This window comes from Atractosteus spatula, chromosome 19 (genome assembly GCF_055471065.1).
Source record: "Atractosteus spatula isolate fAtrSpa1 chromosome 19, fAtrSpa1.hap1, whole genome shotgun sequence".
Lineage (NCBI taxonomy): Eukaryota > Metazoa > Chordata > Actinopteri > Semionotiformes > Lepisosteidae > Atractosteus > Atractosteus spatula.
The window spans coordinates 9,665,082-9,692,943 of NC_142724.1; the positions used below are offsets into that span (position 1 = coordinate 9,665,082).

Below are 27,862 nucleotides of genomic sequence, written 5' to 3' on the forward strand. Positions count from 1 at the left end.
TAATGCTAGACCCCTGGACCTTCATTTTGATTAATGCGTATTTCTTTGTATTAGATACAAGTCATTAATAACTATACATTATTCATTGCTGCTTCATCTTCTAGAAGCCTGAGGTAGCGCACACAGGGCACGAGGCATGACCCGCATCACACACACACAGTCACAGGGACAAATTAAAGGGGTCAACCACCTTGTCCCTGGAGGATGGGAGGAAAGTGGAGAACCTGGAGAAAAGTACACAGATGTGGAGACTAGAGGACATACAGATTCCACACAGAAGTCTGGACACGGAAGGCAACCAGCAGAGTGACATACCTCTATAAATGGGATTCTCTGCCTGTGGCCCTGTGAGATAATATGATCGTATGGACCAGGGGATGAGCACTGTGGACTGGACACAGGTGCAGTGTGCAGTTTAGCAGCAGCCTCTCGGTCTTCAGTGAATCATAAAGTCTGGAGGCTGCAGGTTTGAATGAAGACTGATTGACTCACAGTCCGGTGTGGGTCATAGTGAAACTCCAGATTAGACTTAAGTGACCCCAGGACAGGGGTGGGGTGTTGTCTGGGCACTCACAGCAGTTAATTACAGTTCCTTTGTTTTTAGAAAAAGAATTGGTTGATTGTAAAGGAGAAAAACAGTGTGTGTCCAGTGTGATATCACTGATCGTCTGGCTGGTGTTTTTAAACCTGTAAATACAGACCTTTCCTTTAAAAATTAGTGGACACGCGCAAGCCAGATCGTCAGTGACATGGGGACTGCTTGCGTTCTGGCTTCTCTGGAGTGGCGGTGAGTCTTCTGAGCCGAAAGCTGGTCCATCTTGAGCTCGGCATTTCCCCAAAAAACCAGAGAGAAGGGAAGCGTTAACAACAACAACAACAAAAGCAGTCGCACAAAATCAGGAGATCCCAGAGAAGGTTTTCAAGAACTCCAGACTGTGCTGCTCCAGCCCGGCTGGGGCCCCCAGAGACAAGCACATTCTGGGAACATAGCCCTTTTCTGAAGTCTGTTGGGCAGAGTCCAGACATTGTTCGTTTGGCAGATGTCAGGGTGCAGTTGTTTCCCAGAACAAGCCCCGTTCTGGGAGACCCCACTCCTCCCCCCTCCCCCACACACACCGAGGACTGAGCCTGGGTGGGGTGGCGATTGCGTTAACATCTGTAACGACTAATATTGTTTTAATGTGCTCTGTCTGTCGCCTGGCTGCAAAACGCCATGAGCCAGCAAGATCAAGAGCCTGACCTTGCTTTTGATGAGAGTGACAGTATGTAGTTACTGTGCACAATAGCCTTGACTTACTGTATATAACCGTACAGGGGTAATCTCAATTATTTCTTCAGCTGACTGGTGAGGTGATGTACAGTGAATTATACAATCGCATTACTTATACTCTGCAGGTTAACAGCACAGGGGCCTAATGCAAGTACCAGCTCACAGACAAACTGACTACTCAGATCCGGCAGTATGCAGCAGGACAGTTTGGATCCTTTTTTATATGGACTATTTTGGCTGCATCATTTTTATCATTTAAAAAGGACTTTTACAGTAGTTTAAAATGAAGTTTTATCATCCGTTCATCATGATCATATCAATAGGTGGGCATCTGATTGTGAATTTTTGCATGGATGATGGCGCTGAGATAAAGACCAGGGGCTCCTTAACATGAGCACATGGAAAAGAGCCTTATTTCCTATACACATTTATTGTAAGTAAGCTTTTGCACAAAAAAAGGAGATTTTTTTAGTTAGTTTGACAAGATGGGAAAGTAGGATTTCCACTGTGTTCCTGTTAAACTAAGAAGATTAAACTCAACAGTGTTATTCTGCGCCATAAGCTATAAAGCTTTTCAAACCATAACAAAGAGCATTGTGTCAATTTTCAGTAACAAATTCAGGGCTGAATGTGTTAATGTGATATGGGGGAAGTATATCAGGGGAACACTCTAGACCACGAGTTTGCATTAGTAATATCAGAGCATTGTGTCACATTGATTTATGTCCCCAAGACATGTCCTTGAATCAACCTCTTCTGGACTTTTTTCACAAGACTGTTCCTGATGTAATGTCAACTTTGAAATGCAAATAAGAGATTTGAGCAGAAAAAATGCCAGAGTTGCATGTACCCCCAGAACAGAGCAGATCAGAAGTAAAACACCAGCCGAATAGCTGTTGATGGTGATTGAAATAACGCTTTTAACTCTTGACGCAGCTGGAGTGGAGTTGGAGAATGCAGTGGCCCAGCTGATTTCTGGCAGCACTGGTGCCGGGGCTGAGCTGTGCCTGGAGAAGAAACTGGTGCCTGTGCTGGTGTGGGGGCCGCTTCACTCTTTCTCTCTGCAGAGGGGGGGTGGCCACGTCTATGTGCTTTGAGTCGCAGCACAAAAGAAGCTGGAGGAGATTGAGGCTTTTGAAAACCTCCAGTCCTTGAAAGTCTGAACATGCTGTGCTTTTTAAACAAGTCGGCGTCTTCTTTTTTTATAGTATAATCCTCCTCAGTTTTCCCCGCTCACACAAGTGCTTTTCGGTTCTCGGTTGTACCATCAAAAGCACAAAAACAAAATTATATATAAACTGTTGTAGACGTGAGTGTTGACAGCCTCTGCCTCCAGCAGTGTTATTCAGTGAAACAGTAAGTGTAATAGTTTGTTCCTCTATAATTATGTGACTGATACGACTTTTTTTTGTCTCAGAAGTGGTAAAGATTTTTAGCGAATTCATTTCAAATATAGGGTGTGAATATTTAAAAATTTATATATTGATAGTATGTTTATAAATATATATTTTGAGCAAGGCTGTCTCTGATCTGTTTTATAGCTTTGTACCTGAGGGGTGTGTGTGTGTACAGTATGTGCACGTAAAGTATATATGTTTGTGCAAATAAAAGAGCTCATCATTATTGCAGACATTTATAGCCAGATGTCAGCAAGCTCCTGCTGGCAGGAAGGTCATAGTCTTGAACTTTTCATTCCTCAATCATTCTTTGTCTTTTGCTGCTACATTAGAGTGGAGTTCTTTTCTTCTCTAAAGGATAATCAGCAGTCTTTGGCATGCCACTTTGTAATGCAAGAATAATTATTGAATGCATGTAAAAATGATTCATTTGTTTTGTGTTTTCAGCTTCTATCAGTAAAAGATAACAGGCAAGGTTGCCCTGTGCCCAAGTGATATACTGTATTTGCCTGTGCACTGATGTGTTTGATCAACTACAGTACTTCAGTTTTCACAGTTGGGGAGAAACCATTGTGACAGTTCTGTACTGAAACCCTTACCAGACTTCTGTAGTCTGCAATGACATGCATGCATATACAGAGACCCACGCTTGTGCATTTAGTACGTTGTTTCAATGTTAATACCTGCAGTGGCTACTCATGAGAGGTGCTCTGCATTGCTCAACCACATCTACAGTAAGTACACACTGAGAAACGTGTGTTTGCTAACACCTTATGTAGCTGGTGGACTTTTTTTAACCTGTGGCTTTATTATCGCCACCTCCCACTCCCACTGCCAAGTGCAACAAGACACCAAAAGCAAAAAACAAAAAGTTGCTGAAAAGTCAATAATAACCGTTACAATCCTTTGTAAACAGAGAAGCCATTGCCTTAGGGCATTGTGTTTAGCAATGGAAGGTTTTCCTTTTATACATCCACTGTTAGGAATCACCATCTTGCTGCCCGGGGTTCAAATCAGTGATATCTAGGTCATGGAGCCCAGGCTCTGCTGCAAGTGGAGGCCTTCTGCACGATAGAACCTTCCATCAGTGCAAGTAGAAAGTGCTGGGATGGTTGTGTTTTTAATGTTGTAGAGATTATTTCAGGATTACGTGGTATTCTGTGTATGCTAGACTAGCTCTTTAGTAGTTTGGATTTGTATTGCAATATAGACATACTATATAATATTTGTAGTAAAATATATCGTACTTTAAATTTATTGCATGACAGCTTTTTTACAGTTTGAGAGCTGTGGAGGACACAGCCTAGACCTGATTAGCATTCCAGTACAGGCAGCGCCATCCAGATTGAAACTTCGATAGAGATTCCAGCTCATGTCTGCGCAGGCATGCGAGTTTCTACTGATATGCAATGTAGGCTAAAAAATGGTATGGTACAAAAACACATGTATACAAGCGCACACAATCCAAAAAGTCATGCAGCTGGGCGTACTAAACCAAACACAAAGGATCTGCAAAGGGCAGCAAGCCACACACTCACAAACACAGTCTCTCATCACCCACTCACTAACATTAATTTTGTCCGTCCTACTCTGTCTGGCACATCACAGTTTATTATGGCCAGATCTGAACAGCCAGTGCTGGTGGACTCTTAGGATCTCCCCTGTATTTAACTCTTCAGCCCCAACAACTGTTAAGACTATCAGTCTTTGAGTTTCTTTGGCTTTCTTAAGTATTCCTATAACCCCCAGCTCCTGCCCACACTGTTACTTTTATCTCTTTGAGATGCTGTATAGGTCAGACAAGAGCACAGCACTACAAAGGTAGTATTTTTTCAGTATTTTCTTAAAGTGCAGTGTTTGTACACTTTACAGTTGCAACATAATCTAAACATCTAGTTTAACTTTGATAACGTTTGTTATCATTAGTGATTTCTTAGTAGAATACTGTATGTCACACTGTTAACCAAGACAGCCTTCCTGATCAAGTTATCAAAACATGATAGGCTGTGTGTACAAGGAAACATGAACAAAATACTAGTAAGAACAGAAAGTACAATAATGTACATTGTACAGTCCTGCACTGTTTGTAGTTAAAGAGGGAAAATCCCTTTTATATCTAAATTTATAGCTATTGTCTAGTTTCCCTATAGAATTTCTACCACCAAATTACGCTCCTGCTTGAATTGTGTGCATCAGATCCTACAGAATGTGCTAGGATAAAGCCTGGGTATATGGTAGGGAATCTGTGTGTATATACTGTATACTGTATATTGAGATCTTTTTTCTCATATATTGTTTTCAGATTGATACCATTGATTTTTGCAGTTTTGTGGCAATAATCCAATATTTTCTTTTTTTAATGAGGTTTGAAGACCTGTCCACTTGGCCCTTTAGCATTTGGAATGCAGAGCAAACACTGAATAATGCTTTAGTTGATTATAGAGTTAATATTGATTGCCTCCCTGCAAGTTCACTGCTTGCATACTGTCTTGTTCAGTGTGTTAGGTTGGGTTTTAAACCGGTAAGTGTACATTTTGTGTTATATGCCCTCCCAGTTAGGATTTGCCACTGGGAACAAGGAGATGTCTGTAGTATCTCCTTGATGTTTTGATGGGACCATGGTCAGGCCATTCACTGTTTTGGAGCCGGTAAGCTCCACAGAGCCGCAGGGGACAGGCAGCAACAGTTAAAGTGGGCTTCTCCTCTCTGAGGACACTGCAAGCTCAGAGGCTGCTATCAGGACCAGCGGTCGCTGGTAGTGGTAATCCAAGAGCAGTTGGCCAGTTCTCGTCCACCCACTGCTGGTAGTGCTTGGCCAGTTGTACTCAACCGTGTGAGTCCCCTGATGCAGCCATGCTAAGCTTATGATGTAACCCAGGTTTAAACTGGAGGTGTCTGGACTACAGGGCTAAACCTGCATTTAAACCAAGCACCTTTACTGGTTGAACAGCTCTAGAGGGATACCTTCCAGATTGCTAGGCAGTGTAAAATGAGTCAATACACAATACAGCTTGTACAATTTGTGAGGGTTAGAGAGACGATTGGTATTTATTGTGTATGTTCTGTAACCAATATTTAAACTCCTACTCTCTTTTCAATTGAATCATCAAATGCTGAGTGTAAAAGTTTGCAGGCCTGTCTTTTCCCAGTTTAAAAACTCCTGCTGTGGCATGAAATTGCTAAAACATTGTCAGGATTAAATTGATGGGGGTGAAACGGCAGTGACAATCCATCTTAAACAATTATTGAAGACAAGCGCTGGAAGCACTAAATCCCAGATATAAGCAAACCCTCAGGTAACATGGCTCTTAAAGCTTTTACTGAAACATGCTGGAAGTGCAGGGCAGGAACAGGGCTGGCACAGATTATGGGTTGGTTTTCCTTAGGGAGGAAATAAAGTTTAGCCTTTAACCACAGGAATTCTGCAGCAGCTGGAAAGGACATTAATATCTCAGGATGGGTTGGAGGTGTATCTGATGATAGACTGATCTCAGGATCACCCAGACATCTATGGGTGCATGTGTGTTTTTTGTGCGTAAGAGTGTTTTTATTTCAGTTAGTGTATGTAAATGTCCTATGTTGCATAAGGTAACAATTTTAGTTTGCTGAGCTTATAATGCAGCAGTACTGCTGAATTTGTATCTCCTTGGACAGCACAGCCTCAAACAAATCCATTTAGTGATAACAGAGGCTTACGTGCTGATAACATCAGGTGCATTTTTTGTCTTCACTTTGTAGTTTGATTGAGACTTTGATGCCTATCATACAGGGTCTGGCACAGATGGCCACACAAAGTGTGTTTGAGCAGTGAATGCAGAAATTCATTGGGGAAATTGAACAGTTCTGCTGAGTTAACTGCATTTAAAAAATCAGAATGGATCAGAATAAAAAAGAAAGTCTTATATTGGACTGGTTTACTCTTGAACTGGCTTCCTCACAGATGTTGTTCAGTAACTTGTCTTTTTTAGGGAAAATCAGGTGTAAAAATAGATTTGTATTAAAATACTTCAACACACCTGCCAATTATACTGTAAATTGCAAACCCTGTTGAGGCATCGTGTATCCTATCATGAGGTACCAGGATCATATTTTGGCTTAGTGTGACTGGAAATTTAGTGGATGTCTCTCTAGTTGTAAGACAGAGCCTGTCCTCTCCTGAACTAGATGAAGCCAGAAAGGCCCAGGACAAGCCAGGGCCTCAGCTGGGTCTCTGGACATTCCTGCCACCTCTGTGAGCTCGGTCCCCACGCACAAGACTGCGTCCTGCTCATTGTCCTGCTGCTGTGGAATGAGTGGAGACCGGAGGCTCCCTCCTAGAAAATATGGACAGACAACTTTCCAGGACTGCCAACCATTCCTGCCATCTGCCTTTCCCTGTGGGGCCTGATCCGTTCCTCTTCCCTGTACTTCGGCATGTCTCGTCTGTGGCAGTGGTGCGGCTGGCAGCTCAGCGAGGGAGTGATGAAGACGTCATCAGTAACGCGCGTCTCTCTCTCTCTCTGTCTCTCTGTCCTGCAGCGTGGTGTGAGCAGCACCTTGGCAATGCCTCCTCCGGCCGACATCGTGAAGGTGGCCATCGAGTGGCCTGGTGCCAACGCCCAGCTCATTGAGATTGACCAGGTGGGTCAGTGGCACCAGTCCTGCCACCGACGAGTAGGGACTGCTGGGCTGAATCACTTCCTGCGCACAAGGCTCACAAGGCCATGATCAGAAAATACAGAGCTGGTTCTCATTTAATAATAATAATTCCTTACACTTATATAGCACTTTTCTGGACACTCCACTCAAAGCACTTTATAGGTAATGGGGAATCCCACTACCACCACCAGCACCCACTACTAGTGTGCAGCCCCAGCTGGATGATGTGACGGCAGCCAGAGTGCGCCAGTACACTCACCACACACCAGCTATGAAGCCAGTTCATGGATGGGGATTATTAGCCTATTGTTATGTCATTTGGGGACTTGTTAACAATTTGTCCCAGTGTCCCGAATATCCCCCTCCCTGCCATTTAAAGGCTGAAGCCTTTGTGGAGGTTAAAGTCTGTTTCCTGCCCCCGACTCCCTGAACTTCAGTGTTCAGCCTTTTGGTAAAGTGCTTTCAGATTTTATTATTGTGAGGCCAGGTACAGTAAAAGTGTGATCTGCTCTTAACAAGCACATTACATTGCTAAGTTCCTTCCTTATTCACAGAGCGTACTTCTTCTGTCTTTCGCTGAGACAATGTTTCCATGCGATAAATCGATAAACCGATAAAATGTTAGTTTTTATTTGTTAGAGGACCTGAGCTTTAACATTTTGTACAGGTACAATCTACAGCATTCACATTGTGTGTTGGTATAAGAGACAATTATTTAGATAAAGTAAAACATATTGAATAAAAAGAAAATAAGGCTAGCACAAACTGGGCAACAAACAAATTGAAATAGCAATATTCAAAAAACCTGTGTGGTATAATTAATAGAAATTCATAGCATCTTTATGCTTTTATTTCCCCTCGCTGTCACCCAGAGGTTTCCCAGAACTCTCACGTATTCTCAAAAGCAAGAACAAACTCTAGTGACACTGAGATTTTTAAATGTAATGACTGAGGAAACGCAGAACCCCAAATTGCAATTGAATAATCTAGGTACCTGCAACTGACGACAGAATTAAATTCACAGTAAAATTCTAATTCAAGGGGCAGTCGGTATTAAAAAATACATATAGAAGCAAATGTGAACATTTCCATGCTCACAGTTAATGAATGCATGAAGCCCACTGACAGTGGATGTAGTCCTGTAGTCCAGATGTTAGTGAGTCAGGTCTGGGCTGTATCGTTAGCTGACTGATACCAGGATTCCCCAGATGGTGACACACAGCTCACTGTTGTAGTTTGGTGGGTTAGGGTCTCTGGACTGGGTACTCTGCTGGCACTGCATGAGTCTTTCCACCCACACTGCCTCTCCTGCGGTCACTGTGTGCCCTGCAGTGTGAGAAGGGGCACCTGGCACATTGCAGGGAAACACAGCAGCGAGCCTAGTAGAGTAACAAGTGAGGAGTATGCAGAAAGAAGATGAGGGGCAGTTTCGGATTTCACATAACTGAAACAAAATCTCAGAACACAAAAACCCCAAGGCTTCCCACCCAACCTCAACACACCGATATGGTGACGAATAGAGTACAGATGGTCACAGAAACAGTGCAGCTCGCAGAAAACGTGCAAGCCGCTCCACACAGAAACACAACACAGGTCTCCCCCTCCCTGAAACACACACACACACAGACAGACTGCTAGCACACTCTGCCCTCCGCCTCACCTCTTTCACAGCCATGGACGAAGAACACAAACAGCGTGTAAAAGAGAAACAGCCACACATGTGTATATATTGACGCCTCTTCCCTCTCTCTGAGCTGACCCTGTTCTTTCTTTTCCTTCCTCCCACATTCGGTCTGTCGAATCTCCTCTTCTTGGACGTTCTCTGTAACTCTCAGTTTCTCCCCTAGTTCTGATGTCAGCCTCACTCCCTTTACATTCACCCTGTTCATCGCTCTGTCTCTCAGCCTCCCCTCTCCTTCCTACCTTTTCATTCAGTTCAAGGTAAACTCACTACACTGGAGCAGCATAGCACCACCACTGTGATGGACAGAACATATAAAGATTCCAAACAAGACAAGGCTATTTGTCCCATCTCTCTTATCTGCTTCTTATTATGTAATTGTTCTGTGGATCTTGGCCAACTGTGTCTTGAAAGAAGCCAGGGTATTCCTTCTGACAACATGGCTGGGTAGTTTATTCCAGACACCCACAAGCTTTCTGTGTGAAAATACCTTCTGTCCTTAATTCCAGTTTCACTTTTCTGTAGTTTCCACATGTGGCCTCTGGTGTGTCTCACTCTGAATTTGCACTTGAGGAACTTTGAATACTTTGGAGTTCTGTGTTGAAGACTGAAAACATTGAGTTCTTCAGTCTGTCAACCACTTCATTTGGGGTGGAACTTAATTCAATCTACCTGTGTGCTCTTCACTGGGCCAAATTCTAAAGTAAGATTCCAAAGCAATTCCAGTAATAACATTTTTGGAACTTGGTAACAGAAGTAATCTTCAAAATTCTTATTGAGCTTTTACTAGTAAATTAAACAATTGTAATATAATATCTCTCAGTTGAACTTTTTTAACATTTTTAACTTGTCATAACATTTTTAACATTTTTAAAAATCGGTTTTGCCTTTTTATTGCCTTAACTCATTGTCTAAAGGTAAAAATGCCAAGTATAAACATATCTTTGAATATTTACATGTACGGTTACTTGTCATAACATGTACACACATTATATATACTGTAGTATGCTTGTAACGTGTTGTAGCAAACCTCTAAACACTTTAAGGCTGGATATTATTGTTAAGGTTTGATGTTAATCGCAGGCAGTTAAGATGAGCTTGATGAGACTTTCATTCTGATGTTGTTAATCTTACGAACAAGAATTTATCAAATCAAGACATATTTGTGAAAAATGTAATATGCCTACTGGACCCTACCATATTAACGTGAATGTTGTACATCTCCAAGCTCAAAACAGACAGACCCAACAACAAACATCTGCATCATGACTTTGCGAATCAATACAGAGATTGAGGCGGATGGTTATTAAGAAGGATGGCTTTGAATCCATGGGTGCCAACATTGTGCAACACCATGTCGTTCCACTTTTTGTGGAGGAGCTCAATATTGTTTTGGAGGAGGGGGTCGGTCTGTGTTTAGAATGTGTACATATACATAAAAGTACTGTACATAACGGGCTTTCACAAAAGATTTGCCACACAGTTGTATAAAAAACCTCAAATTATGAATTCAGAATTTTACATTTCGGAGAATGTGAACCTTTCATTTCAATATATCGAGTCTCCTTCTGTTTCTCGAACCAGCTGGGGCTGCAGGAGAGGAGGTGGGGCATCTGAAACTCACCCAGTCTGTTTGTTTTTGCAGAAGAAGCCTCTCTCCTCCATCATCCGGGAGGTGTGTGACGGGTAAGGACCTCAACATATCGTCACAAGGAATTTTCTGCCACCACAACAACGACAACAAAAAAAATGGTTTCCTTCTGTCCAAAAATCAAACAGGAGCATTTAAGCTTCCTACAGGGACTCTTCAATTATTAATTATTATTAACCAAAGTGGTTTGTTAAACATGTCAGTGGGTACAGAGTTAAAAGAGTTGGCTGATCTGGCTGTACTTTTACTAAAATACTGTTGCTGGGGATTTTTTCAACAGCATTGTGTGAGCGGTTGTTTTTCGTGTCCTTGGTCCTCTCCTTACTTTTCTCTTCATTTTTGTCTTGTGATAAATACTGAAATAAGTGCAGGTCTCTGTGCTATGACTTTTTTCTCGGTCTTTTGCGACTGACACGCTGTATTTAATAAGATAAGATCACTTTATTAGCCATTTACAATTTCATGCATTAGGAATTTGTCTTTTCACATACCCCAGTTTGCTCTCCATACAGGGAGAGAAAAGCTTGGGGTCAGAGCGCAGGGTCAGCCATTTATACGGTGCCCCTGGAGCAGCTGGGGTTAAGGGCATTGCTCAGGGGCCCAAAGGGGTAGGATTTCTTTGCCAGCTGCGGGATTTGAACTGGCAACCTTCCAGGCACAGGTGCAGATCCTTAGCCACAGTGCCACCGCTCCAAATGGAAATATTTTCATAGCATAGAGGAAAACCTTGGGCCTGTAGTCCAGAGTGTGCTAGTCTGAGAGTGGGCATCGTCATTAGGAGACTAGCTTGGTTTCCCAAGGGAGCAGTACACAATTGTGCTGTTGAGGGTGGCAGTGTGAAGGTCAGCCTCTCCTTGTGATATCAGTGAGAGCTGCATCTGAGCTCCACCTGGTGCTTCAATTAAGGCGATTGTGCGATGGGCTCACAGTGTGAACGGAGGGAGAGTGTTGTGTTCAACTCTCTTCTACGAGTACGAGGGTTGTCTTGACTGTATTGTAACACAGAAGTCCCTCCTGTGTTTTCACTGTGCTTACCTTCCCTGGTCCATGGAAATACCACTAAGTTCAGAGCTCTTCTCTCTGAAGCAGAGACATTGAGCTGAGGAGGTGCTGTTGGCTGTTGATTTGTTGGATGAGATTTTATACTATAGTCCTGCCTACTTGGTCATTCAAGATCCCAGACTCTGTAGAAGCAGGTGTATTGATCCCAGAATCCTGGCTAAAGTCCACTCTGGGTTGATATAATCTAGCTTTCTTAAAATTCTCCCTTAATTCATGTGGTGAAACAATTTCTCACTTGTCTATCTGATCTGGCACATAATGGCTGCCTTGTGTCTCCCAGGTGGGAGCTGCACTTCATCAGTGGATGCAGTGATCCCGCTTTTCAGTGTAAAGCATTTTGACATCCTCTGCAGTAAAGTGCACTGTGTAAACGCAGTTAATTCATTATTAATTTTAGGTTTCTTTGCATAAAAACATCACCCAAATACATTAATCATAATAAATTATTTATAATCCAGTTATTATTTTTCTATCACAACATGTAGTAATAGAATTGTTTCATGCATTTTAATTTCACAGAGAAAGGGTAAAACTGTTATAGTTGACTCTGATGTAACTGGCATAGGCCCGCGTTAAGTCAAACGTAACTGCAAAATATTTTGAATGAGAAATTTTTGTGGTGTGTCCAGGACTACGTTTGCCTTCAGTGACTCAAGCATGAATGTGAAGGCTATTGTGTGCCTTTTCGCCTGGCTGAGCAGAAACTGCTTTAGAAGTGTTGCTTGTGCAGCAAAGAAAAGATTCAACTGTCCTACCAGCCCCCCCTCACCCCAAACTAATAGGCTGTAATAAAGGAGGGTTAATGGTTCACAGATGGAAGCCAGGCTCAGCTCTGGAAGTGTCTGCTGCTTACATAATCACCCTAATTACACTGCTTCTGTCTAACACTGCTGCTTTTACAGTGCCTCTTCCCTCCTCTCTCTCACCCCCTCTCTGTATCGCAGCCTCCCCACAGCCCTCTGCTGTCTTCTCCAACACCCACTTTCTGTTTCCTCCTGCGTCGTTTCTTCCCCTCTCTTGACACGTTGTCCTCCTCCTCTGCGGTCGGTGTCTCCCCTTGATTTTCTCTTTTGACTTCTGTCTTAGCCCTCTTCGTCTCTTAATCTTCCACCATCTGTCTCCCTCTCTCTTTTTCCTCTTTCATCGGCTTTTTTGACCTCCTTCTCGCCTTCTGTTTCTGAATTTTGCGTATTCGTGGAGAGAATAACAGTAGGAAAAATCATGCAGAATTTCAGTACGAAATATGAGATACAAGAATCAGTATTTGGTACTAAATATAGACGCAATGCAGATTGCAAATAGAATAATAAAGCTCCACAGCCATGTCCCATTTCACAATTCTTTCTTGTTTTTAAAAGTGCTTAAAAGTGCACTGGGTGCCTTAGTGGTCATTGCGGCACCTGTCTGTGAAAAGATCTTTCAGTGGAGAGAATAAAAATATGTTGACCCTACACGACCCAAATTGCTGCTGCTGAATATAGACAACAAAATAATCAGATTGTAAAAACGCATTTAGATGCATAAATTAACTGTAATGAGCAAATCAATCATAAAATATCAAATTTATCTAGTGTTAGCAGCAGTTAGCTCTGAGTCAGTCCTTCCACTAAAAGCATCCTGAGACAGGAATTGATCTAATTTTAATTTTACCACCAAACAAATGACTGATGGCCAAAAATGTTTGCAAACCTCAGTTATTCCTGGAAGTTATACAATGGAGGGGGACATCATAAAGTATGCAACCATACAGCTTTTTTGAGAAGAAGGGAGATAAGAATCTGACTGCTTAGCATTTCTGTCCTTTTCAGTTTTTCTGAGCTGGTGATATTTGACAGCAAGTTCACTCTAGATACTTGGTGTCTAATACTATTTCATAAGTACATCATGAAATACTGTATATTAGACATATTGCTTTCCTGCTGCATTCATATAAACTGCATGAGAATGTCTGGCTTGTACAATCTGCAGTGGAAGTGTTGTACAGATCAAGTCTTATATTTTTCCCTGGGTTGTCTCAGTCTGAGTTCTGTAGGTGAAAATTTTTCATTGTTTTAGGTAACATGTCTGTAGAGAGGGCTAGTGAAGACTAATCATCACAACACTGAATTCAGAAGCATGTACAGGTTTAAACATGATCTCAGAGCTATATGAAAAGTCTGGTTTTCAAAGTCTGACCTGGGGGAGTTTTAAAACCTAAATACTCTGGTGGTTGAAAGTGCTCCGTCACCTGGACAGTCTTATTGAAATACTGAAGCTATTGAATATTGAAGCCATCATTGTCTTTTTCACTTCAGACTCAGGAAGCGTAGGACAGGAGCTAGGTTGAGTTCCTTCTCATTCTCATTATAATGACTTGTACAGCCAAACTAAACCCTTAAAGAATAAAAAGTATATTAGCTTTTGTTTTCCTTGTTAATGTTGTGTCAACATTCTGTAGTTTGACATCTATGGTACATCACTGTTGGTTCAAGAGTGGCATCTTCTGCTGTGGATTGGTATGAGTGAAAACCACACCAGTGGGTTACAGGCTTTTTCTCTGGTGCAGCTCCATGTAAAACACGCTGCATATCACCATAGTGAGTCTTTGTTCCAGTCTTTTGTTTCTAAGGGGTTCACTACTTGTTAAAATGTACTTCAACTGGGGACTGGGATAACTTAGCTCCTACAAATACCATCTTGCACTGTATTAGAGTGGATGATTTATTGACAGGCGGGTAATGCAAGCTTCAAGCGGTTTTCTTTTTCAAATATTTACTACAAAATACATCTTGTGAAAAACCTTCAAAGAGGTTCAGCTGAGTCACACACTGTAGATACACTGGATACAGTGGGTTGTGTGGGATATGAAGTATATATTGAGAGATGTAAAAAATGTACGAAATAATGTTGCCTCCATTACTCATTTTGTTGTTCAGTTTTTAGTCCCTTCAGTGTATATATATGTTTGAAATCTTTAAAAATGACAGCACTACAAAAATGCATTGGATTTGTTGGTTAGGAATTGTACTGTATGTCTCAGTAGTGATAATTAGTACTGTTATTCATTTTGTTAACACTACTAATTCAATGCAGCTGAGAGGATTTTTCAAAATCAAGTTAATACATTAGTTTGTAAAATACGAACTTACATTTTATTGATACATACATGATATTGAATTGTATGTAATAATAAAGAACAAGATGTCAATATGCATGTAGAAATAGCCACCGGCAGGATTAACTGTATTTATAATTATGCTAGCAGCGTTCCACAATACCCTCAACCTTAATAAAGTTAGAAAGAATGTCAAACAGATGGTAGTCCTAATTTTATTAGTTGTCCTAACAACCTGTTGTGCTGGAGGCAGTGTTCTGATAAATAAAGGAAGTCAGCTATTATGTTCACAGTGTTCAGATGCATTTGCTATATTCATCCATTAAGCATAATCAGCTAAAACCCCCTCCGATAAACAATAGATTTCTTGTTTTATGCTAAAGGACTGATAGATTGTTGAATTGCAACTTTCCTATTCTTATTCATCCTGCCATTTTCTAACCTATTATTCTTATTTTATTATTATTGAAATCTACAGCATAAGTTGGTAAACTCGGGGTTTGGGCATTTGCAGTTTGCTACTCAGTTAATTTTATAATTAGCAGCTACAGTAAGTAGGAACAGAACAAGTAATTCAGGTTGTTCGCTTATTTCTGCTGTGTGGAAGAAATGGCCTGCAATCCACACATTTAATTTATGCTCACATGACGATTGCCAACAATAAAATGTAGATATATAACCCCGCCAGACTCACAGCAACAATTCTGTGCTATTTGAAAATACAGAAACCTGGGTTCTGTCATGCTTGCAAAGACTGTGCCTCCTTCTGTGTGTGACTGCATTTAAAACTAGTCTGAGCTGAGGCTGTGCTTTCTTCTCTGTAGCTGGTCTCTGTCGGGCTCTGATCAGTTTGCTCTGCGATATGCTGATGGTCCCCAACTCTACATCACAGAACAGGTGAGTTTAATCCTTGTACCATACAATCCGTGTCATGTTAGCTTATTACAGTTGTATAGCCCCATTGCGACACACCATTTAACTGTGAGATTACCTCTAACAGTTACCACAGCACTTTGTACAGCTAGCCATTGCTAGAAAGCAAAGTAAACATTGTACGTGAGGCTACTTCTAATGTTGGGAAGATTTTTGTAAATGAATGACGTGTACTCTTAGATTTGAAAACTGTATTTCTGTTTTCATATGAATGGGGGATGCCAAGAACAATTCAGGTGGCTACTTCTTTTCACAGCTAAAAAGGCGGATTTTGTCAGCACTAATTTGACTTAATTTGAAGATTAGTACACAATTGCCATATGGTAACTGGTATCATTTATGCGCTGTAAGAATTGCTTCAAAGAATTTGCAAGGGTCAAATCCTACATAGTTAAATACTCTGAGGTACTGAATGTAATGCTTTCCGAAGACAACAAGGGCTTTGTAATTATTTGGCTTAAAATTAAAGCTTTGCCCTCTAAAATGTATAGAAATTAGACCATTTTAATAATTATGATTTCACTTCTTCTTCCCAACTTCTGCTCTTCAGAGTGGCTCCTGAACATTGCCCTAGGTGGGTGATAAGAAAGATGGGGCTGGGTGGCATTTGTCAGATCTGCCCTTCACCCTCTTTGCTTGTAGGACGCCTGCTAGCTCCTCATCGACCCCTTTCTTATAAGATCACAGGCAACTGGTCTCCCTCTCATCAACCCACATGCCTCCTTGTGTCTGGGCCCTGATGGTCCCTGGAGTGCAGTGCATCACTGGCTGTGGTCTAGAGCACAACACCCGTGATATGAGCTTGGATTCTTTAGACCTGTATCAGAAGTGCAGGTGATTAAGGGGTCCATGCTTTCATCCAGTTCAAGTCAGCCAATAAAGGCTGTGATTGATTCATATGTAAAAATATAGTTGTCTTTGCAAAGGTGCAAATAAATGATAAAGAAAAAACACTATAGAGAGTCCCCAGGTGAACCACAAACGCTATAACCTTGGGCCTAGTCACTCTGTTCTAATCGGCTTAAATTATTAATGTCCTGCACCAGAACTTCAAGGGGACTGCACACCACACCAATATCAAAAACATATGGTGGTTTAGGACTTGTCTGAGGCGGTGTGTTAATTATACAAGCTATATAAGAATATTGCAGCGTGCTCACCTTCCAAGTGCAAATATTTAATACACTTGTAAGCCATCTAGTTTTGTGTCCGAGTACTAACACTTCTGTTAGGGCAGTGGCTGATGTGATGTGCAGAGACACAGCAGCGCCCGGCCCTAGAGGGGCTGCTGCGCTTCACTGTCTGATTTTGGTTCCGCAGGGCCTTTGCTGTCAAGATCATAGAAACCTATAGTCGTGGTGGAGCCATGTGTAGGTGTTAGTTCTTTTGGGGTCCCAAGTGATTCTTTAAGCAGGGGTGCACAATTGGCAGAGGGCTGCCAGAGTTACACTGGGATGAGTCATCCAAGGTGACTCCCGTGACTGGTTTCCAGTGCGCTCAGGGAGAGATTCTGCATTCCTCCACTCAGTGCTTCCTCACCTGTGGTCAAATGATGCATGGCGCCGCAGGTGGGGGTGGCAAAGACCCACGTCCAGACTTCTCATTCTCTCTCTTGAGCAGTGAAGGAGAACAAGCATTCAGCAAAGACTTCTGGGTGTCACTGTGTTTCGCCATGGCAGGGATCACTCTCTTGTCCCTTGTGTCTTCCTCTATCACACGTGGGACCCTGTTGGCCTTACCAGCACACCAAAGAGTTTTGCTTAGAGGGCCTGCCATTGTGTTTTTTGTGATATTATGTTATGCATTACTAAGACAAAACTATATTTGGTCCAGTGGGAGTTAATGAGCCTATGTGCAGGAGTCTTTAGGGACACCAGCAGTTTGGGCGTTCATGCATTTTGGGTGCCAAAGAAGTTAGAAGCTTTTGGACTGAGCTGTGTGTAGGAATCAAACCTCAGTCTCCTAGACTTTGGCACGCTTATGCACTCACTAAGCCAGAAGAGCTGCTTTCCTTAGTCTGGCTGTACTTCCATGCTATACGCTACACCCATTGCAGTATTGCTGCTTTACAGGAGCTGTTTCACTAGCTCTTTTTAAATCGGCAGCACTGCAGAGAAAGATCCGTGTTGGAATCAGTGTTTGCTTACCGTTCATGCAATAAAAGTGTGCTATCAATGCTTGTTTACTGGCCGTGTGATATATGATTTTGGTATTCCAGTTGGTTTATGTAATTTTGATGTCCACTTTTCTGTCATATTAACCATTCTTAAATTGTACTGTCTGCGCCCCTGAACTCTTTTGAACAGGCTTTGCAAAGCCATAGCTGAGTGTCGAGTATGTAGTATGTACGGGTGTTGTGGAGCCTGGATTATTCCCTTGGTATCGCAGGATGGGACACACGCCCAGTTGTTAGTTATTAGGGAACTGCCCCACGCTAACTCACTGTGGTCTGTTTCAGAGCCGGGGTGAAATCAAGAATGGGACCATCCTTCGCCTCGCAATCTCCCCTGTGAGTCTCCCGCCTTCCTCTCTGCATTCACAAAAAAGAAGGGCCGAGGTTAAAAATGAAGCTTTCAATTTCATTTTATTTTTTTGCCAGTGGTTTGAGTCATTTTCTCCGGTTTACGTCAATGTTAAGTGAGAACTTGTTGTCTAAAAAAAAGTAAAGGGAATTAATCAAAAAATATCTTAGCCAGTTGGAATATCGCCTGACATCATACAATCATTCATGGATTCCACAGCATCCTAGTAATCCTGGGAAATGGAGAGCTTTGGAATTTAATATCATTAAACATTTGTATCAGTTTACTTGCTTTCACTTAGTAGTGCAGTTGTGTTACATCGAAAGCATGTAATGTACCATGAGTATGTTTTACGTGTAGGTTTATATACAGTAGGCCTTACACATGTGGACCCTGCTTAACTGCGGTACTGTTGTAGTATGGTAAGTCAGAGCAGAAGTAAGGAGCGCCGGAGGAGAACCGTGCCCGGACGGGGCGCGTGGCTGCCCAGTGCACACGGTGGCTTGCTGGGTGCGCGTGTGTCTTGGTGCAGAGTCGCGGTGTGTGGGGAGGGTCCTGGGAGTGCTGTGCGCTCAGGCCGCGCCTGTGTGATCTGCAGACTCGCGCCGCCCGGCAGCTCCTGGAGAGGATCCAGTCTCACGGGATGGACGCGCGGCTGGAGGCCCTGAAGGAGCTGGCCAAGCTGTCCGCCGACGCCACCTTCGCCACCGAGTTCATCAACATGGACGGCATTGCCGTGCTGGCGCGCTTGGTGGAGAGCGGCACGCAGTGAGTCACACTCACGCGCACACGCTGCGCGACAGGCACACGCATGAGTCACACCCACATGCACACACGGTGAGTCATGCACACGCACACATGCAGTGAGTGACACCTAAATGCACACGCAGTGAATCACACCCACATGTGCACAAGCAGTGAGTCACACCCACATGCACATGCAGTGAGTCACACCCACATGTGCACACGCAGTGAGTCACACCCACACGCACACGCAGTGAGGCACACGCACAGTGAATTACCCAAACACGCGCACACGCACAGTGAGTCATGCACACGCAGTGAGTCACGCAAACGAGCACATGCAGTGTTGTATGTGTTTAAGACCATCACTCTGTTTATTTCTGTAGTTTCGGGGAGATGCTGGCTTTTACCCTGACAGCTTTCCTGGAGCTGATGGACCACGGCATCGTGTCCTGGGATCTGATCTCCCTGTCCTTCATCAAACAGGTGAGTGAGCTTGTGTCTTCTGCCACAGGAGCTGGTGCCTTTGGCTGCGCATGGGGGCAATAGCACCAGTCCAAGGCAGCATGTCTGAGAGTTCTTCTGTATGAACAGCAGTACATGGGGACAACAGCACAAATAGAAGGCAGCATGTGTTTGCTGTGTGTTGTCTGGGAGTTCTGCTCCATCCTTTCAGAATGAATTCTGTTTGATGAATAGCCTTGACTGTTATGTTTTAACATACTACTAAAAAACTCCTGCAATCGCTTGCTGAATGATCTTGATATTTAAATCACGGATCAAAGATGTATTAAAGATGTATTAGAATTTTACAAGCTGGCTTGTTACAAGCCAGTACTTGTATTTAAATCTAAACACTTTAAATAACACCCAGTGTAGTAGTATCAAACTGACAGAATATCTAATATGCAGTTCAAAGACTGTATTAATGCGTTTGAAATAACACAAGGCTGGTGCCGCAGTTGATATAAATACAGTATATAAAAGAAGAGCTCAGTGTCTCTCGCTTTTAGTGTCTAAACTGTTTATGAACTAGCTTGAGGCCCAGCCATCTTTTGCTTGGGTCTCATACACTAGCTGCTAATGCTTATGCATTGCATTTCAGAACCCAAAACGCTTCACAACACAGCTCCTGCTGAGTCTGCATGTACACACTATAGGTGTGGGTAGAGTGGGGGAAGAAACTGGCTGTCACTAATTGGCTCATATCCTGTTGAATGCCAGTGATGCCATTCTTTTTGTTACAATTACCGTATCTGTAGAATTCTATGTAGTTGTTGTGTCTTGTCTGAAACATGGTATTCTCTTCCATACATAGCATCTACCCCTTCTATAACCATGTTAAGCATCCAGAGGGATCTGTGCCTCTTTTTCAGCAGTGACCTGTTTTTTATTATATGGCCCCAGTGTAGGTACATTTTCTGACATCTGATAAGTTTGGGCTCCAGGAGGAAGGAGGAAAACCTAATTTCCTGACACAAAGGTAGCAGTTCACGATAGGAAGTATTTCTGGAGAGGAATAGGAATAGGAAGTCAGAATTCTCCTCTGATAACTGTATACACGTTATCCTCATATCTTGTAACTGCACAAGACTTGACTTTAATCACCAGTCTTCATGTCTTGAAAACTGCCGTCTTCACTGTTAAGGCAATATGACAGTAATAAACTCCACTGAGAATACGTTCAGTTTTGGCAATCATAGAACAGTCCTGCAGAATTGCTGTGTCTCCTACTTTCCTGAAGTATTAAAGAAAAATTACTCACTTCCTGTTCGCTAAGTATCAATTAGGCAGTGTTTGCTTCACAGAGATGTCCTTTCTGTGAAGGCAACTTCTGATTAAGCTTTTGTATGAGTACATGTTACAATGGGTCATGCTGCAGAAAGACTTGTATCATATTGCTTTGAATTAACTAACGGTGTTTAAAATGATGTAAAACAGATGCTGGGCTTGTTCAAGTGTGGTGTTTATTTGTCTGTATTTGAAGTACTGTAATTATCAGGTGACATCAGTCTAAAGCAGTGGTGAATGCATGTTGCAAATATATTCATGCCCCCTAATTTTTTAAGTAAAGAGTTTTGTTATACAGGTGCTGGCAAATTAGGGTAATATGTGTTAATGGTGTTAGAGAAGCTGTTTACTTAATACATTAAAGGTAGGAGTGGCTATTTGCAACTCATTGAATTCAGGGTGTTTTGATTTTTTTCAGAAGTGTTTACTATCCAGAAAATGCTTTGTATTATCCCAAGACTCTGCAAACACAAAGACAGTCATGGTTTTCTTTATCTTCTTGCCTTTTACAGATTTTATGTTGATGTGGTTTCCTGACAGAAATATCAGACAGAGAAACAAGCATGTTAAATAGCGTATTTTAAAAAAAACATTGTTACATTTGAAGTGTTTAATTAACCAGTGGAAGGAAGGTGAAAAGCTGTGGAAAAATATTGTATTAGCCTTGATGAAGATAGTAACTGAAACCTACAATATTTGTCTTTGGTCTAAAAAATAAAGTAATGGAAAATGAACTCTTGTATGGGGATTTGTTTTCTTGATAAATTAGTCCCAGCTGTTTAGAAACTAATTCTCTTTTGAGCTGTTGCTCACATTTACTTTTTTTCTGGTAATCAGAAGTTTGGTCTAAATTTAGTGGAGAAGAGGAACTGGAATTCTCCCTAGTTACAGTTCCAAGTTAACAGGCCAAGTCTTATCACTGGTGGCAGGAGGTGTCTTTACTGCAACCAGTGTGACTCCTGATCACCTCTTGCCCAATGGAACGGAGGCGGAGAGCAAGTTAACATCAGCGGCCCACAACCCACTCTACTGTATAACTAGTCATGTCTCATAACACCACTGATTTGTCCCTTAATCCCTGGTTAGTACGTGTGAATAGATTCTTCTTTCTCTCTTACCCTTCTGCCCAGGGCATCTCTTCTGTCTCTTTTCCCTGTCAGCCCCTCTTTGAGCAAAGCTGTCTCTTTTTGCTTGTTCATCTGCAGCTGTTACTCTGCTCCTGCTGATCGCTCTGCCACTTCATGATCCTTGCTCTCATTCACAATATCCCCTTCACTTTCACGAGACACAGAGGAAGCACGCTGCTCCCTTTCCTCGCTTGGGATGTGCTGTGCAGATAGTGTCTGTCTAGCAGCCAAGGTGCCGCTGTTACCATGTTCTTCATCGGATCTTCTCGAGCCGGGTCTCAGCTCTCTGGTGCCCCCTGGTTTCTCTAGCTCGTCAGCTCTCGCAGGGGATCCCAGCTCCTCACCTTTTCATTTCCTTCTAGTGTTCTTTCTGCTGTGATTGGGCCTGGTAAACAGAGTACACTTCCATCTGCCTGTACAGCCCCAGTATGATCCCTAACCATCCAGCTTGCAGACTCAGTTTGTTAGTTAATACACTCCACAGCACAGAGCCCTTACTCTTTCCTTCTCGCACGCCTGATCCTGATTGGCCAGAGTCGCTCCTCCATGGAAATCGTCTGGCACTCCTGACAGACCTTTTCCTCTCTGACTCTAAGAGCTGACTGACAGCCTCGCTCTAAGCTGCTCTATTCTAAGCCTCCTTATTAATTACAGGGGCGTTTTTAATCCATGTGAGCTATTCCAGACTCATCCTTACGTGGAATTCCACACTCTTTTCTCTTTGATTGCTCTGGTTTGATAAGGCCCAGGTGTAGCCCAACCAGGTGACTTGCCTCCTCAGTAGCTGTTGTGACACAATTACAGCATTCTACAGAGGCACACCTACTTTAAAAATGCTCTACAAATTATTGTGAAGCTTCATGATCTGCAAAATACATATCCCCATATGTAGAAGCCCACCTAAAGTCTCTTTTTAAAGCATCACAACCATGCCTAGCTTTAAAACATAGTAGATCTCTAGATTTTTATTTTCTCTCCTTGTATTTGTAATATTGTACCAGACTGGAATTTCCGGTATAATTCAATGTCTTTAGCAAAACTGTTTCTCATACTTGCAAGGTCCACTTTGGAGTCAGTCTTAGGTCAGCCTACAATGCCACTAAGTTGCTATACCCTGTTGGGTTATTGGCCACTAGGGGACACTGCTGCATTGTGGTCCCTCCTCAATGCTCTGCCCATGTTTTTTTGCCATACCGCCGTGTGGTCTTTCCTGTCACTTGTTTTTATGGGTCTATAACCTGAAAATGATGGGTTCATACAGCAACCTGACTCTACCTCAGAGTCCTGGAGGAAGTCCCCATTGTGGACTTTAAGGCTTGCATGCCATGTCTGAAACCTCAGGGAACGCAGCACCTGCTGGCCCGTTTCCAGACGGAGTCGTGCAGAAATGCCTCTTCATTGAGATATTCCGCTGTTCTGCACGGTGTGTCCTCCTGGTGCGTTTCTGGAGGGAACACAATTTGCAGTGAACAGGGAACGTCAGGTTATTTCAGAACCCAGGCAGCCTGAGAGAGATCAGTACCACCACACTTACAGATTGCTTAGCTGATGTCCAAGCCGGGTGAAAATAGTGGGGAAGATGTCCACACTGTGCACTGTGATTTACTGGATGGCACCCAGTGTGCAGTGTGCTGAACAGGCTGGTGGAGGTACAGAGCTGGAACATTAAGGTTAAGATGGAGCAATAGCAAATTGGGGCACCATTTTGTGGAACCAGAGGTATGGGAATAACCTACTGCAGAGGCAAGGTTATAACATCATTGCTGTCAAGACTGGAGACTTCTGTGATATCTTGAAGATATTTTGTTTCATTTTTGCTGCATGCAAAATACTATGATAAAACACTAGCCTTTTAGTTCAAAAGAGGTTGTATTATTGTGCTTCTTTCAACTTGTTTGACTATCCAAAACTTCTGATCACTTAGCAATTTAAAAGGTGTTCTTCCCCTTTAAAAGCTAATAACACAGCTGTGATGAATTAAGACTTGCAAATTAAACATTTGTCATAAAATGCAAGTGTTCAGTAACCATTTTTAGTGCTACTGCTACTACATTTAGTGATTCAAGGAATTTCAGAATTTATGATACATCCAGACACATGCACACAGAATAAACAGCAAATTAATAGACAATTAACATGTTACATAACTCCCAAATTCTGGTCAGATTGAGAAAGCAATTAGCAAGTGTCCTGAGCTGTCCTAAAACAGTTAACCACTTCTGCCCCAAAACATATGCAAGCACACAGAAGGAGTGTGCTGTTACTAGAAATGTATAACTTCTAACATTTCCTTGAATGGAAAACAGCACAGTTTTAATAACTTATCTAAGTATTCTGTTGGGCATGCTGTCATAAAAATAAACATCTATTTTTCCTAATTTCCATTTCTTGGTTATCCTCTACCCTTTCTGTTATTTATGCTTGTTGATGCATAATGTATTATCTGACCTCTCCATGGATGTTTCCCTATTGAAGGTCCTTTGTTTCAGTGGTCAAAAAAATTGTATCAGGTCTTTGAAAATGTATGCTTCCAGGGTGAGTTGTAAGAGCTGCTGGACTGTGGCTTTGCAGGACCATGGTAGACCACCCCTGGTGTGTAAAAAGACACACGGCTATCCACAGGTTGTTTGAAAGGATTTGTCACATTTTACAGTGTTACATCTTGGGAGTCTACTCCATTCCACAGTAAAGCTGTGTCCTGTCATTGTAGCCCTTAATCTGACATAATCAGTGTAATTGGATACCCATGTCGCAGAACCTCACTGTATTATTACAGAAGCATGTCCTGACACTCGTCTTTTATAATAGAAAGTTTAAAGGTTTTCCCAAGAGAAACTACCTTTGATGAAATTTTCCTCTAGTTACAAAAAAGATGTGTAATTGAACCCAGGCTTTGTCATCTGTCTGAAGACAAAAGAGCCTGTATTTAATTAGCGTGTTCCTAATTACATAACCACATTAAAGACAAACTTTGTAAGCCTGCAAATGGATGAAAATCCTTACAATCTTAAGTGAATTTTACCCAAGTGATGTTTCACATTTATTTTATGAAAGTGGTGCGTTATGTAAACTTCAAAAGCAATTGTAGCCTGTTAAGAACAAACAAAAGGATTATCAAGGATTGACAAGGATCATTGTTCAGATCATCTAGTTGGTATGTTGCTAGCAACACTTTAACAACCCTTTTATTAAAAAAAGCTATGTTTCATCTGTTAAAAATGTTTTTTCTTCTATCATTCAACTTGTTTTTCACTATGGTTTCTGGGTTAATTCCATTACAGAAATATCTTTTTTATATTTAAAAAAAAAATTCAGCATGAATTTACTGCATTATACAATTCAATTTTTATTCCCATGTCTCTATGTGTCCCAACATTCCTTTTGTCTTTTTATTCTTTTCTCTAAATCATTCTAAAAAGGGAAATGTCTACTTAAACACCTGAGTCAATTTCATATGTAACACCTTTAAGTTCATGTTTCCTTCTCTTACACAGTATTTCTGCTACCTGAAGCTTTGCACTCTAAACTTGTCTATATTTAATGTCATGTTCTAAATATTTGCCTAGGTATTCCACTAAGTACTGTATGTCATTCCAGTTTGAGTATTCACCCCTGTATCTGCACAGTAATCCCTCATTATACGAGCTTAATTAATTAAGGTAAATTCCCATTACTTCACGTGTTATAATCTCTGATTGGTTCCAGAACTCAAAAATGTTCCCTCGATCTTCACTTTATTACAGCTCAGAACAGTACCTAAGTAAGAAAACAATAAAATTCCTGGTTAATTATTTGAGTAAAGTGCTTAAAGCCATTAGCAATAACAACAGGTAGGAGAGCAATAACACTCCACCTTATTTATGGTACAGTACTGTAGTAGAATCATTACACTTCTTAGCAACTATATATGTACTTAACACATACAAGCCTTTATTTTAAAAAGAAGTTTAAAAGGAGAGTATCCCCCATCCAGGAAGATGTGTTAAGAGAAGAATCTCAGCAGTGCTGTACGAGACCTCATCTTTAAGAGTGAAAATCTGCTTGTTAAATGAAAAAACAGGTTGGATTCTTAATCTCATATAAATTATAACTTGTATAACAGTTGCTTGTACAGCAAGGGATCACTGTTCTCTTTATTTTTTGTTCGTCATCTACTAAAGCCTAGAATCCTTTTCCATTTTAAATAATCCTCTAGTTTCATTTTTTTTCCATTACCATACAAGTATTAGAAGTAAGATTGATCCACAATTACTTGGTTTGGTTTTGTTATTCTTGTTGTGGATGTGTTTTACTGTATTAACAATTTTCCAGTCCATGTTTATTCCTTGTCTTATGTGATTTCTGGTAACAGTCGTACAAACAATCTCTTATTTTGTGCTGTTGAATACCATCGGGCTCTGAGAATGGGTTTTAAGTGATCCTACTATTTGTAGCATTTTTGCCTCTTCGGTTTTGTAGCGAACTCTGTCTGTTCTCAGCCTGAAACATGTTATCGTCTTCTTCCTTGGTGAATACCGATGAGAAAGATATACATCCTTTCATACGTGAGCCTATTCTCTTTTCAGCTAATAAAAGCTTCCAAATATCATCTCTGAAACACTTGACTCCATGCTGTACGGCTGTCCTGTCAAGCACTGTGGAGCTTGCAGTGTGTGGAATGATGGAAAAGCAAGTTGCAGGAGTGTGTCTGCCCTTCCTCATTCTGCCCAGAGTCACCGCAGTGAGTCGAGACATAAAGAGGCAGTAGAGGATTTCAAGCTGTATTGGTATCAAACAAACAAAAACTAAGGGACCTGAAGCTGCATAGGTCAGTGAACATAGAGCCAAAATCTATTTAAGCAATAAAGCCAGGCCTAGGCTTCACTAAGTATCAGTGATCCTTCACATCCCTGTTAAAAAACAGGGTTTGACATTTCATCTAAGGACTGTCTTCCAATAATGTTCACCAGACGTGCTATTTTAACTGTTTCACATGGTTGTGTTCATCAATAAAAAATCACAGACCTTACTGGAATTACTTTTTGATATACACTCGGTAGTTTTCTAAAGGTTAATCACAGGAAAACTGGAAGGTTTGGTTCTTACGCAATCAGGAGCAGCTTTTAAACATGTTGTATGTCTTTACTGTGATATTTCTAGCTTAAGAATAGGATTCTTCAACTGTCATATTTGATATGTCTGTAACATCTTCTGACATAGTAGTAATTAAACATAAATGTCATGCTTCACATTTAATTGAATAATTGCGCTGTTAGGATTTAAATCAAATCTCCCGATTTGTAGTGATGTGCTCCAATATTTGGGATGTGGGAAGTCTGGCTCTTGCCTTGGGATTTTTATTTTTGATCTTATGACACCCCTTTGAAAATATTACAGAATAGTGGCTCTTAATTAAAGTTCTACCATACCTGAAGCATGAAGCTGACTGGTGATGTCAGCCTCCTTCTGCTTGGTTCTTAATTAGGGTTTGCGTCTTGCTCCTGTTTGAGTCAGCTTCTAATGTACTGTATTTTATTATTCTCATCCTGTTGCCATTACACCTCTAGCTGAATAAGAGATGTCCTGAGTTATATCCTTTTCAGCAAGCGTTGAGTGGAATATGGTGACAAGTACAAGATGTAAAATGTAGAGAAAGCTGCAGTATATCCCAGGTGGAAATGAATATTTTCCTTTCGACATGTCTGCGGAGTTAAATTAATAACTACTCTCTGCAGTTAACTTGGACTTTAATTTAAATTTAAACAGCTGGTGAAGCATCCATAAAAATGTGGGGTTTTTAATTGCTTTTGTTGCCAGTTGTCTGTGTGTGTGTCATTGTGTTTTCTTGATCTTGGAAGAACTGTTTTGTTTTGAAATATGTGCTGGTTTCTGCAGGGGCACCATGGTGGCACAGTGGTTAGAATTGCTGTGGCTAATTCTGGGATGCTATCTGTGGGGAGTCTGTATGTTCTC

General features: G+C 41.6%; 1 protein-coding gene across 2 annotated transcripts in view; it reads left to right on the plus strand.

The window, feature by feature from the left end:
• The window catches only part of elmo2 (engulfment and cell motility 2), a 70,812-nt gene that overhangs the window by 18,515 nt on the left and 24,435 nt on the right, over window positions 1-27,862 (plus strand). For both annotated transcript variants that reach the window (XM_088937124.1, XM_088937123.1), the window contains exons 2-7: window positions 7,186-7,287; window positions 10,632-10,672; window positions 15,618-15,690; window positions 18,185-18,235; window positions 18,847-19,016; window positions 19,379-19,478. In XM_088937124.1, the coding sequence (XP_088793250.1) occupies window positions 7,210-7,287; window positions 10,632-10,672; window positions 15,618-15,690; window positions 18,185-18,235; window positions 18,847-19,016; window positions 19,379-19,478 (513 nt within the window). In that variant the 5' untranslated portion in view covers window positions 7,186-7,209. The remainder of the gene's footprint in view (window positions 1-7,185; window positions 7,288-10,631; window positions 10,673-15,617; window positions 15,691-18,184; window positions 18,236-18,846; window positions 19,017-19,378; window positions 19,479-27,862) is intronic.